Source organism: Hylobates moloch, unplaced genomic scaffold, assembly GCF_009828535.3.
Source record: "Hylobates moloch isolate HMO894 unplaced genomic scaffold, HMol_V3 SCAFFOLD_19, whole genome shotgun sequence".
Classification (NCBI taxonomy): Eukaryota; Metazoa; Chordata; class Mammalia; order Primates; family Hylobatidae; genus Hylobates; species Hylobates moloch.
The window spans coordinates 38,947,195-38,960,277 of NW_026652294.1; the positions used below are offsets into that span (position 1 = coordinate 38,947,195).

The following is a 13,083-nucleotide window of genomic DNA, read 5'->3' on the forward strand; positions in this document are numbered from 1 at the left end:
CAAATCCCCGGGTCCCTCCCAGCGCCTGAGCCCTCAGTCATTGGCACAAGTCTCTAAAGCCCCCTCAGCCTATTCAGTTGCTCGCAGTAAGTTTCACAATCCCACCCAAACAGTTTCCAAACACTGCCCATTCTGCCCAACCTTTAGTGGTCCCTGGGCCTTTGAATCGATTTTGCCCTCAGTTCTCATTATAGATGACCTCTCTGTGTTGTTTGTAAGGCTGGCTTCCTAAACTTCATTCTCCCCAAACTACTTAACTCTCAGCTGATATCTCAGCCTAAGGAGGGACCTAGATTCCAGGATCATGGCTTTAGGAATGCTGGGAATCCTTTCCTTCCGGAGGCCTGGACACCCACACATCGTGATGGTCCCAGCAAAGCTCCCCAGCATAAGTTCTGACTCAGGGGTCTGACTTCTCCCACTGGTAAACAGGACATGGTACTCACAACCCACATTCCCCTCATGGTGCCACACCCACACACAGCTGCCTCCTCACCCTCCTCTCCTGGACCTGCAGCCCAGGTTCTGTTGTGGAGGGTGAGAACACAGTCTAGAGCCAGCTGGCTTGAGTTCAGATCCTAGCTTCCACCTCTTACTAGTTGTGACACTTTGAGCAAGTTACTTAATTTCTTTGGGCCTTGGTTTCCTAGTTTTAAAAATAATAATAATGAGGACTGAACGAACTTATATGTGTAAGGTGCTTCAAATGGTGTCCAGTACACAATAAAACACCAGGTAAGTACTATATTAGCTACTACTCTTATCTTGTGCCCCCAGCCTATACTGAATTCACCTTAACTTCTGAGTACCCAACATTTTCTTTCTCTCTTTTTTTTTTTTTTTGAGACAGAGTCTCGCTCTGTCACCCAGGCTGGAGTGCAGTGGCACCATCTCGGCTCACTGCAAGCTCCGCCTCCCGGGTTCATGCCATTCTCCTGCCTCAGCCTCCCAAGTAGCTGGGACTACAGGCACCCACCACCACGCCCAGCTAATTTTTTGTATTTTTAGTAGAGACGGGGTTTCACTGTGTTAGCCAGGATGGTCTCCATCTCCTGACCTGGTGATCCGCCTTTCTCGGCCTCCCAAAGTGCTGGGATTTACAGGCATGAGCCACCACACCCAGCCAGTAGCCAACATTTTCAGCACGCATCCCTCTTGACCAATATGTGCAAGATGAGCTTCTCCACACCCATGGCATTTACCAGCTATCACAGGCAATGCAGAGCTGGTTTTTTAACCTAAATTGTTAAAACCTAGAAGGTAATCTCTTTTGAGGAAGTATACCATTATTTTTAAGCAAACATTTCAGAACTTTTGAATGGTACTGTCTGTGATCATGGGAGAAGCTGTCTACTTATTACAGTGATGCTGTCACAATTCAAAACTTCTTGGTCTTAAAAAAAGACATGATGGGCTGAGTGCGGTGGCTCATGCCTGTAATCCCAGCACTTTGGGAGGCCGAGACGGGCAGATTGCCTGAGCTTAGGAGTTCACGACCAGCCTGGGCAACACAGGGAAACCCTGTCTCTACTAAAATACAAAAGATTAGCCGGGCCTCGTGGCGTGCACCTGTAGTCCCAGCTACTCAGGAGGCTGAGGTGGGAGAATCGCTTGAACTCAGGAGGCAAAGGTTGCAGTGAGCTGAGATCGCGCCAGTGTACTCCAGCCTGGGAGACAGGGTGAGACTCTATCTCAAAAAAAAAAACAAAAACCTTTTAATGTGGTGGTAGATTAATGGTGGCCCCACATTCCTTTGCAATGTGACTTCGCTGCATCTCACATCAAGAATGGGGGTCTCTTTCTCTATCCCTTGAATCTGGGCTGGTCTTGTAACTAGCTTTGACCAATAGATGTGGCAGAAGTGATGTGTGAGTTCTGGAACCTAGTCCTTCAGAGGCCATGTAGCTTCTGCCTTTGTCCCCTTGGAACAATCCCTGAGACCACCATGTGAGGATGAGGTCACACGGAGGAGCGCCAGCCAACAACCAGACATGCTGGTGAGGCCATTTGGCATTTTCCTGCTCAGCTGACCTGCCATTTGAGTGCAGCCACGTGAGTGAGCCTAGGTGAAAACAGCAAAGGAACTCCCAGCCAGCCCACAGAATCGTGAAAAAGAAGTTTTTAAAAGTTATTTCTACTGAGTGCGGTGGCTCACACCTGTAATCCTAGCACTTTGGGAAGCCAAGATGGAAGGATAACTTGAGCTTGGGAATTTGAGATCAGTCTGGGAATTGTGGTGAGACCCCGTCATTACAAAAAAAAAAAAAGAAGAGAAAAAAGCCAGGCTCAGTGGTGCACATTGTCCCAGCTACTCAGTAGGCTGAGGTGGAAGGATCACTTGAGCCTCAGGACTTCGAAGCTGCACTGAGCTGTGAGCATGTCAGTGCACTCCAGCCTGGGTGACAGAGCGAGACCCCCGCCTCTTAAAAATAAACAAAAAGTGGCTGGGCGCGGTGGCTCACGCCTGTAATCCCAGCACTTTGGGAGGCCGAGGCGGGCGGATCACGAGATCAGAAGATCAAGACCCTCCTGGACAACAAGGTGAAATCCCGTCTCTACTAAAAATACAAAAATTAGCTGGGCGTGGTGGCACGTATCTGTAATCCCAGCTACTGGGGAGGCTGAGGCAGGAGAATCGCTTGAACTAGGGAGTCGGAGGTTGCAGTAGGCCAAGATCGCGCCACTACACTCTAGTCTGGCAACAGAGCGAGACTCCATCTCTAAATAAATAAATAAATAAATAAATAAATAGTGGCTGTGTGTGGTGGCTCATGCCTGTAATCCCAGCACTTTGGGAGGCCGAGGCGGGTGGATCACCAGATCAGGAGTTCAAGACCAGCCTGGCCAAGATGGTGAAACCCTGTCTCTACTAAAAATACAAAAAATTAGCTGGGCATGGTGGCACTGGCCTGTAGTTCCACCTACTCAGGAGGGTGAGGCAGGAGAATCGCTTGAACCTGGGAGGTGGAGGTTGCAATGAGCTGAGATCACGCAACTGTACTTCAGCGTGAGTAACAGAGCGAGACTCCATCTCAAATAAAATAAAAATAAATAAAAAGTTATCTCAGGCTATTAACTTGGGTGGTGATTTTTTGTGTATCAATAGATAACTAATATAGAGGGCTTCCTACTGTTTTTTTCTCCAGTATGATAAATATAATATTTTTTGAGACAGGAGCTTGCTCTGGCCATCAGGCTGGAGTGCAGTGGCGCAATCTCAGCTCACTGCAACCTCTGCCTCCTGGGCTCAAGTGATTCTCCTGCCTCAGCCTTCCGAGTAGCTGGGACTACAGGTGGGTGTCACCATGCCCGGCTAATTTTTTTTTTTTTTTCGTAGAGATAGGTTTTTCGCCATGTTGGCCAGGCTGGTCTCAAACTCCTGACCTCAAGTGATCCACCAGCCTCAGCCTCCCAAAGTACTGGAATTACAGGCGTGAGCCACCGCACCCAGCCATTACTCATGTCTCACTTTCTGTTCCGTTCCTCTCTAGACACTCTGGCTTTGGGTACTTTTGGCTTGTATGTTCTTTTCTGCCACACGCCTTAGCATATGCTCTTAACCCTCTTGCTTAACCCTTATCAACACCTATTCATCCTTCAGCTCTCAGCGTAACCTCGCCATGTCAGATAACCACTACAGACTCAGTAATACCATGTGCTTTCCTCTGGACTTTGGACAAGAAGTTTGTATTTATTTGGTGGTTCTGTGATTGTCTCCTCAGCAAGATACGTGAAGGTTCTGAGTCTGGTTTTGTTCACCCTTGTATCCCTGTGCCACACCATAATAGGACTCAATAGACAAATACTTGCTAAATTAATGAATGAGGTGGGTGATAAATATGGCAAATGTCTATATACGAAGGAGGTGTGACAATAAAGGAAGGTTTTTTTTTTTTAAATCAAGGTGTTTCCAAACTGTCTCTGAAGGTAACTCTAGGAGGAGTGGTGTTTGTTTGTTTGTTTTTAATATTTTGAGCAATGGGACAGTGTTCATTAAAATAAGTGCATAACCCTCTAAGATAACTATTTAAGGAGAATCCTATTTGGGATTGATAAATTCTCATATGTTACAGAATAACTAATCATAGTTTAGTCATATATTTTACTTCCTTGTTTCCTCCACAGTATTGCAAAATGAGTGGGAGATGATGGGGTGGATGTAAGTATTAATTAGTTGATGCAGTTGGCTGCTAATCCAGTAAATGGCATACTGCTGACTTTTCTCTTTTGGAAATTAGTTTTACTCTGCTCGCCCAGCTTTTGGATCAAGGCAGGATGAGGATGGGTAGAAGGGAGATAGGCAGGTTGCATTTAAGGAAGGCAGAGCTCATCCTCCTCTAACTTGTGATCTTTAAGGTTATAACTGTCCACCCAATTCTGTCCCAGTAAAATGATAACATCTTTCCTTCTCTCTGTATTCCCTCAACCTCAGACCATTCTTCACTTTACCTCTCCACCAAATCACAAAGCCTCAACCTCAGAACAGCATCTCCCACTCAGCCACAAGTTCCTTGGCATATGTGTGGGTATCCAGCGAGAGAGAAATGAGAAGTACAAGAAACAAGTATGGCTAATATTACTTTAAATACAAACAAATAAGGGCAGATAGCTAAGTCTTTCATAGGAAGAGGAACAAAATTAAGAAGCCAGATTTCTGGGTTCTAAGGAATGTGGTAGCTGAAGGAAGAAAACTGGGGCCTGGGGTATCTGGTGTCTTGGTCCTTGATGAGAACAGTGACTAGGAGCCCGATGCCTGGGTCACCAAGGTGAATGAGCAATGGAGAGAAAGCTAATGCTAGGAGATTTCTAATGTTAGGGGGCGAGAGGACCAGACAGGTGAGACTGTGACCCTAAGACCCTAACCTCCCAAGCCCCTGCAACTTTAGACACTGTGAGGATCAAGCTGAGGTTTATTTACAGTTCCCTGGGAAGTCTTACAGAGGAGGGGCCATCATTATTGCTTTAGGGTTATTGCCAGGAGGAATACTGCAGTTCCCCACTGCCAGGTAGGAGGCCCTGCTCAAGGCTCAAAAGTCTATACCCAGACGTTTTATGTCAGCCCCTTGTCCCTGCCCGTGACGGAAAGGCTGTCACTAATTCCTGCCAAGAACAGCCCAATTGTTTTCCAAGGGCCACCCCGGCCACTTTCACCAGACTGCAGTGTAGATGTGCTATTAAATTTCCCTCTACCTTTGTCAGTGCTGTGCCACTGTAGGCCCCACCCTGACCGCCCTCCTCCACCTCTGGGCTGGGAGGCAGGGTCCTGCTTTCCCAAAGATTATCATTTACTTCCTGCCAGGACCAGCCTGGCTTCCTTCGTACCGAATACCCTAAGAGCCCCATTTCCTATGTTCCAGATGACATCACAACTCACTCACTAGGTTATTACCCTTTGATGACATTTCAAGGGCCCCTTTTGAGGTACTGTGCATGTTTCTTGTATGCGCTGGGTTTTTGTTTTTGTTTTCTTTTCTGGGCCTCAGGAATAAGGGGAGGAGAGTAGGGGGCGAGACCAAGTGGCAGAGAGCCGGCGGCAAGTAGCTCATGCCCGGGATTTGCAAGAAGGGCCTAGAAAGACGCAGCAGGGAGCGGGCGTACTACTTTCTCTCTCGACCCCACTGCAAAAGGATATGGCTTTGTTCATGCGTATCACTACTCGAAGCCGGGACTCGTTGGCGGGCGGGGCTAGTCTGGCTCCGGCCGCTGCGTGGAGGGATCCGGAGCAGGAGAGGCGGCCGCGCCGAGCGGGTGTCGGGCGGGTGCAGCGATACCGGGTTGGGTCCCTGCGCCCACGACAGACTACTTCTTGGAATGCGGCTTGTTTCCCAGGAGCCCGTCTATTTCCATCACCGTCTGCGGGGTCAGCTGGCTCAGCACCTGGAGGACAGTGGGATGGTGGCGACGGCAGCCCATGCTGGGTCACTGAGAAAGGGCATGGGGTTCCAGTACCCGGGGAAGCACCACAGTGGGGTCAAGTGGCAAGACAAGAGCTGCAGCTGTGCCGGTGCCTCGCTTTCCGGCCCTGGGACCTCTGACCTGCAAAGTGAGGACTTTGTAGTGGGTGACCTTATGGAGCCATCCTGGGTTGGATAGCGTGGCTTTGACTCCTGGGGAGGGGGACAGATAGGCTCTGCCTCTGAGTCTCCGGCTCACCTGTAGCGCGCCCAGGTGTTCTATCAACTGCTCCGCACTCGACACCCCCAGCAAGACAGAGCTGACACCCTCACTGCGGAGACACCACGCTGGGGCCAGAGGAGGAAAAAAAGAGAACTGATGGGGAACAGTGACCACATAGATTTCAGAAGTGTCTCTGAAGACGAGGGTCCTCCTTAGGGACAAACCAGTTTTAGGATGGGCTTGGGAGCATGTCAGGAGGAGACAGGGCCCCTGCAGGGTGCAATGTCTCACCAATAGCAAGCTGGGCCACGGTGCAGCCCAGCTGGTGAGCGACAGGCAGAAGGTCCATGACTTTGGCTTGTTGCTTCTTGCCATCTTCACTCTGCACTTTGTCCTTGAGCCACTGGTAGCCCTGGAGGTCAAGAAGAATCAGCAGAAGACCCCGCCATCACAACCACCACCACCACACTCGCACAGCAGCCCCCCGCAACTCCCCCCAAAGCAGCCCACGTAGCCCAGTCCTGCCATCGAGAGCCCCCAGATCTCACCTTGATGGAGGCCCTGCAGGTATCTGGAACTCGCCCATCATACTTGCTAGTAATGAGACCACAGGCTAGAGGGTACCAAGTGACTGATCCAACTCCTAAGGGAAGAACACTGGGTGTCAGGAAAAGGACCTAGCCATGGATGAGGCTAAGGTAAAGGCAGGGATGAGGGCTGCAAACCAATCTTGTGGTAGAGCTCTGGCAGCTGCATCTCCACCTTCTCCCTCTGAAACAGATGGTGCTCTGCTTGTTCACACACTGGAGGAATCAGATTGAACTGTCTGGCCATGGAGTAGGCCTCCTGGGTGGGGGTTGGGGAAAAGAAAGTGGTCAGAGCACTACTTGCGTTTTCTTCTCTGCCTTCTCCCCCAGGGCAGTGGGCTTTGGAGTAACCACGTGAAAAGTGGGAACCAGTTGTGGGACAGGGGCAACGTGGAGTCACACACTCACCATGATTTCTGCAGCCCCCCATCGGGATGTCCCCCAGTATAGGGCCAGGCCCTGGTTGATGACATAGGTCATGGCTCGCACAATCTCTAGGTACACAGGAGAGGGAAAGCCTTACTGTCAGACCCCTGGAATCTAAGACTCCAGATTTGCAGACCTCCACCTGCCCCACCAAGGCCCCGGGCAACTCTATGGAGTCATGAAAGTTAATATCTATTCTTTGCCTCCCTTCCTGTCCACATCCTGGAGTCTCAGCCTCCACTGTGGAGTTTGGGAGGCCTTCTGAGCAGGGGCTGGCTTCCTGCTGAGGGTTTGAGGAAGTGCTCAGTTTTTGTATTTTAGATTTTTTGAGACAGGGCCTCGCTCTGTCACTCAGGATGTAGTGCAGTGGTGCAGTCAGAGCTCACTGTGGCCTCAAACTCCTGGGCTTGAATGATCCTCTGCCTCAGCCTCCTGAATAGCCGGGAGTACAAGGCACACACCACCACAGCCAGCTAATTTTAAAACTTTTTTTTGTCTTTTTTTTTTTTTCCTTTTGGTGGAGAATGGGGTCTCTCTATGTTGCCCAGGCAGGTCTCGAACTCCTGGGCTCAAGCTGTCCTCCTGCCTCTTGCCTCCCCGAGAGCTGGGATTACAGGTGTGAGCCACCGCGCCCGGCCTTTAAAACATTTTTTGTAGAGACAGGGTCTTGCTATGTTGCCCAGGCTGTTCTCGAACTCCAGGCCCTGAGTGATCCTCCTGCCTTGGCCTCCCAACGTCCTGGGATTACAGGAATGAGCCACCGCACCCAGTGAGGAAGTGCTCAGTTTTGAAGGACTGTAAGGTTTGGGGGTGCTGCTTTTACCCTCCATAGGACAGTTGGGGTCTGAGCGATTGGCAAAGACAATGTCCACGTATCCCAGCTGGAGGCGTTCCAGGGATCCTCGCAAGCCTGGAGGTGGGGTAGGGAGAAGAAGATAAGCACCTCAGCTTCAGTGTACTAAGAAATTCAGGCCACCAGGCGTGGTGGCTCACACCTGTAATCCCAGCACTTTGGGAGGCCGAGGTGGGCGGATCACCTGAGGTCAGGAGTTTGAGACCAGCCTGGCTAATGTGGTGAAACCCCGTTTCTACTAAAAATACAAAAAATTAGCCAGGCGTGGTGGCGTGCGCCTGTAATCCCAGTCGCTCAAGACTCTGAGGTAGGAGAATCCCTTGAACCCGGGAGGAGGAGGTTGCAGTGAGCTGAGATCGAGCCATTACACTCCAGCCTGGACAACAAGAGCGAAACTCCGTCTCAAAAAAAAAAAAAAGAATTCAGACCTTGCCCCCTTGCCATGGCCACCTAAATCCCTATTCAAAGCCTCCAGAAGTTCAGAGAATGTTCCCTACTCCTCTGGCTTCCATATCCCCTCACTTTGGGTTCCCAGCCCCTAACTCTCACCCTCAATGATGTGCTTTCGGCTTAAACCTCGCTCGGTTTCTGCCCTGTAGGAAAAGGTAAGTCAAAGATGAGATGTGACAAAGATAGGGGACCAGGGCTGGCTTGGAGCCATAAGGAAATGGGATTGCATGAGACTTCACAGGCACGGTGCGGACCTGGTGCAGGATAGCTGTCCCCACCCCCACCCCATACACCTTCACACATTCTTTGCAGGCCTTCTCCACAATCACAGTGGGACAGCCACTTACTGTCCTCCCCAAAAAATCTTGGTAGTGATGACATAGCTTGATCTCCTGGAAGAATAGAAATGGGAGAAGTAGTAAGAAAAGGGTTTTTGGGTGATCACGTCCCCAGCAACCCCCCAAAACAGTCTCACCTCCAACCTTTGCTCTTGAGGATGTTGCCTAGGGTTCTTTCAGCCCTAAAAGAAACATAAGGCAGACCCACTGATCCCTCCCAGGCCGATCAATTCCTTCCTCTCCTCCCCACCTTTTCCTCTCTTGCAAAGTAGGATATAAACCAGGAGTCCATTTCAGCTCACAGCCCCATCCTGGACAAAATAAGAGGTCTGTTGAAACTAGGGGTGTAGTTGTATAGTTTTCATCACGTATTCAACAAATATCTGTTGTGCATTAGCTATGTACCAAGCCCTGCTGTGGGTGCCAAAAAGATAAAATAGGATGAGGTGAGAGGGGCCAACTATGGCGGAGCCAGGAAGGACACTGCATTGTCTGGCTTCAACTATCTGGGTTGCCCTCCCCCTTCTTTGAGCCTCTGCAAAATCCCACCCGTCCTCTAAAGCTCAGCCCAAATTCTGCCTCACCCATAATGTGTTCTCTGAGTGCCACAATCTGTGGTCCAGGCTTCTTGTCAGCTTCCATAGAATTGGCTACATAATTTAGCATAAAATTATGAGCTCACTTGTGACAAGTCTTAAGTTGTCATGGTGTACTGCTACTGAAATATTTTACCGTTGTTTAATCTTTCCTATTGCCCTTTTTTGTTCCTTTAACCACTTAGACTGTATGCACTTTTGCAGACATGTTGATTCTTCCCAGAGGCAGCACATGCTCTGTGCTAGGCTCTGTGTGGGTACTTGGGGAAGAGCAAGACAAGTTCCATGGAAGGAGGCCTCTGACGTGAGCAGCTAATATAGCTGCATAAACCACGAATTGCGTGTCAGAAGGCAGTCCACAGTGCTTTAGGAGCTCATGGTGGGGGAGGGGTGACCAACTCTGGGGAGTTGGGCAAAGTTCTTGAAGGAGCGGACACTTGGGTCAAGTCTTGAAGATGAGCAGAAGTGTTTGCTAGATGGGGAAGAGGCAGGGTAGGTCATCCTAGGTTTTCCCTGCTCCTAGCGTGAATCCATCAATGTGTGATGCGGCATGATGTGTTTGAAAATTGATCTTTGTAATCCTCATGTAGTTGCACATAACTAATGCTTCAGATATATTTGTTGGCTTTATTTAATGTAACTGCACAGTATGCCCACTGACTTCTAAGCCAGAGAGGGACTAATGTTGGGACTGTAGCTCCTACAATGCTTTCAGGTCCCTCCGCCAAAAGGTTGGAACTTCATGTTCTCAGAAGTCCCAGGGTTCTTTAGAGGGAACACGGGAAGATAATCCCTGGGGTCCTCTCAGCCTTCCAAATGGAGCTTAGCTCTTTCACCCCAGTCCTTACTTTCCTGCTGCGTACACTTCGGCGGTGTCAAACAGGTTTACACCATGCTCATAGGCTACAGTCAGCACATCCTCTGCTGTCTAGGGAGGTGAAAGAGGTAAAGATCAACTACTGCTTCTCTGTTACCTCCCTCACTGTACTCTAACCCATCACATCTCAGCCCTGGGTTCTCTAGTCTCTCCCCTCTCCCCATCCTCCAGCCTCAGATCCCTCATTCCCTGTGCTTGTTGTCCAAACCCCTATCCAGGTTCCCTTCCCTTTTTTCAGGTTCCCTCACCCCCACCACCCTGATTCTAGGTCCGATAACTTATACCTCATCTGAGATCTGAGAACCAAATGTGACCCAGGTACCTGCAAGAGAGAAACCAGGCACATGAGCACTGCAGGGGACAGACCATGAAAGAATGCCCCCCTTTCCTTAATCCCTATTCTGACTCACCTAGGCCAAGACAGGATACCCGAAGACCAGACTTCCCTAGGTTCCTGCAAGATACAGAAGCAGCGGGAAGGGGTGGAGCTTCCATTATGGACTTAGACTATCAGCCCCCAGCTCCTCTCCTTCCAGACTGAGAAGCCCTCAGGTGTCTCAGTCCAAAGAAACTAGACCCAGTGGGCCTATAAGATTGGGCAAGTGCTATCTCCAGAGCAGAGGTCCTAGGAATTTTCTCAAAAGGACAAGTGAACCATATGTGACTGCTCCTCTGGAGCCACTGTCCAGAGTCTCCATTCTGTCTTATCACGTTGAAGATGTGCAGTCTAGTTTGTCCTTCTTCTGAGGTCTTGTCTGTTTTGAGTCATCTGTGGGTTATGTGCAGTGAGGGGCTGGGAGGAATTTTGTTTGATTGTGGTGAGTTTGTGAGACCAGGCCCTCAGACAGAGTGCTGTGCCAAATGGTAGATGCCAGGTTGGAAGAGGTAAACCAAGTCAAGTTCAGGCATTCAGACAGGCAGGGGTCCCTGGCTAGGCTAGGCAGATGGGCCTGGAGGAAAGGCAGATTGAGGACCTGGGGGAAGGGGGGAGAGTAAGACAGAAAAGCCTAGTTCTCCCTCTCCACTCCCTCTGTTCCTATTGACTTGTGAAGACTGTCTCTGAACCAGTGAGCCCCCTCATCCTCCCAAAGCCCCCAACCCAGGTGCCAGCTCAGCTTTCCAATCTGGGCCACCATATAGAGGAGATCAGATTCCTCAGGTGAAAAAGCAGGTCAGATCAGTGACCTGAGCTCACTCCCAAGCAGGAGCCCCTCCTCTACCCCCTACTTCAAGTTCTGAGCCTCTGGTCTGGCAGTCCTCTGAGATAAAGTCAGTTACATTTCAGTCTACCCAGACCCTGTCCCTCAGCATGGAGATGAAAAATGTGGTCCATCCTTCCCACAGGCCCCACTCCCCTTGCGCCCAAGAAAGGTCGCAGGAGACCTAGCCTTTGGGGCAGGCAGGGGCAGTATCTGGGTCAGGCACCCCGAGCAGGCCAGAGTGAGAAGCCGATTCCCTCCCTCCACTCCCCAGGACACGGACCCAAGGACATTCCACTGGAGGAGGCATAGCCTGGAGATCCGTGTAGCGTGGAGATGCGTGCATCCCTGACCTTCCCAGTGGTAAGGAGGGAAGCTCAGGGGCATCCCCTGGGTCTGACAGGACCCAGTCAACCTTGGTAAACTTGATTCTCTCGTAGTCAGGGGTATCGACAGAAACCAAGAGAGGGACAAAGTGAGGGAGTGCCAGAGACAGGAAGAAGAGATGGGAAGAAGGGGGACCTACTTAGTGAAGTTTGAAGGGGTCTTGGCGGCCATCTCAAGAAGCCTCAGGGGTCCCGAAAGGAAAGCGGAAGGAGTGGGCTGCCCGGCCACCCCCATACCTGTATTTCATGCCAGTGCCTCGGCCGGTGCTCTCTCGGAGGGCCCCAGCGGGCGCTGGGGGTCGGGGAACCAGTGCAGCTCGGGCCTTGGGGCCAGACCCTCCACCCCCCGGAGGATTCCCGTGCCCCCCGCCGGCCGGCCCGCCATTACCGCCCCCGGGGCCCGGCCGGGGTCCACAGAGACGGTCCTCACTGCTCCGGCTGCGAAGGTTCTGCTCGGTACACGCGATAGACACCTGCATGCCAGCTGGCCGGGGCGGGGGAGGGGGCTCCGAGGGGACGGGAGGGGGGAGCAGGGAAGCCCGAGGGCGGACGACCGGGGGCGTAGTGGGGCGAACCCCGGCAGAGCGGGAAGGCTGAGGAGGCTGTGGCGGGAGCCGCCGGGCAGGATCGGGCCCGCGGGGGCGGGCTGCTGGAGGTCGCGAGGCTTGCGGCGGGAGGGAAGAAACGCGGGGGGCGCCAGGAGTGGAGATATTTAGTTACAGGGGACACAGGTGCAAGGAGTAGGAGGGGGAAATGGATGAGGGTAAAGGTCTCGGATGAGGTAAAGGTCTCGGAGGATAAGGACCCAGGGGGAAGCGGGGCGGGAGAGAGATGCCACTTCAGCGCGAACCGCTGCGGGACCCGCTGGGCTCCCAGCAGCTTCGGCAGCGGGCCCAGCTCATTAGCATGCAGGCACCGCCTCCTCGTCTGCATAGAGCCGCCCTCCTCCTCATCAAACCTGCCGCTCATCAGCATAAGCCCCGCCTGCCGAAGGCTCTGCAGCTTGAATATTTTCTGAGCGGAATCGGGGAGGATGGCTCCTGCACCCTCTGGGACCCAAGGGCTGTCAGACTTCCCCCGGCCCAGTGATTCTCAATCGGGAGAGACCGTGTCTCCCAGGGAACTTTTGGCAAGGTTTGGAGCTATTTTTGATTTCACGCCTGTGCTATCAGCATCTAGTGGATGGTGGCCAGGGATGCTGCTAAAATCCTACAAAGCACAGGACGTTCCCCACAATAAAGAATTATCCAGCTC

The 13,083-nt window shown here is 51.5% G+C and overlaps 1 protein-coding gene across 4 annotated transcripts; it reads right to left on the minus strand.

The window, feature by feature from the left end:
• Nucleotides 1-2,000: 2,000 nt before the first annotated feature.
• KCNAB3 (potassium voltage-gated channel subfamily A regulatory beta subunit 3) lies at nucleotides 2,001-12,730 on the minus strand. 4 transcript variants are annotated; one of them, XM_032138648.2, is made up of 14 exons: nucleotides 12,067-12,730; nucleotides 10,655-10,698; nucleotides 10,529-10,566; nucleotides 10,216-10,295; nucleotides 8,909-8,953; nucleotides 8,781-8,825; nucleotides 8,533-8,576; nucleotides 7,954-8,040; nucleotides 7,113-7,198; nucleotides 6,843-6,963; nucleotides 6,666-6,760; nucleotides 6,409-6,529; nucleotides 6,154-6,242; nucleotides 2,001-5,877 (listed from the first exon to the last, which is right to left on the minus strand). In XM_032138648.2, the coding sequence occupies exons 1-14, from the start codon at nucleotides 12,306-12,308 to the stop codon at nucleotides 5,800-5,802; spliced, it is 1,215 nt and encodes a 404-aa protein (XP_031994539.1). In that variant the 5' UTR covers nucleotides 12,309-12,730; the 3' UTR covers nucleotides 2,001-5,799. The 4 variants fall into 4 exon arrangements, with proteins under 4 accessions (XP_031994539.1, XP_031994537.1, XP_031994538.1 ...); XM_032138646.2 differs by lacking the exon at nucleotides 6,154-6,242 and having other exon boundaries at nucleotides 12,067-12,697; XM_032138649.2 differs by lacking the exon at nucleotides 7,954-8,040 and having other exon boundaries at nucleotides 5,652-5,877; nucleotides 12,067-12,702.
• Nucleotides 12,731-13,083: the final 353 nt, after the last annotated feature.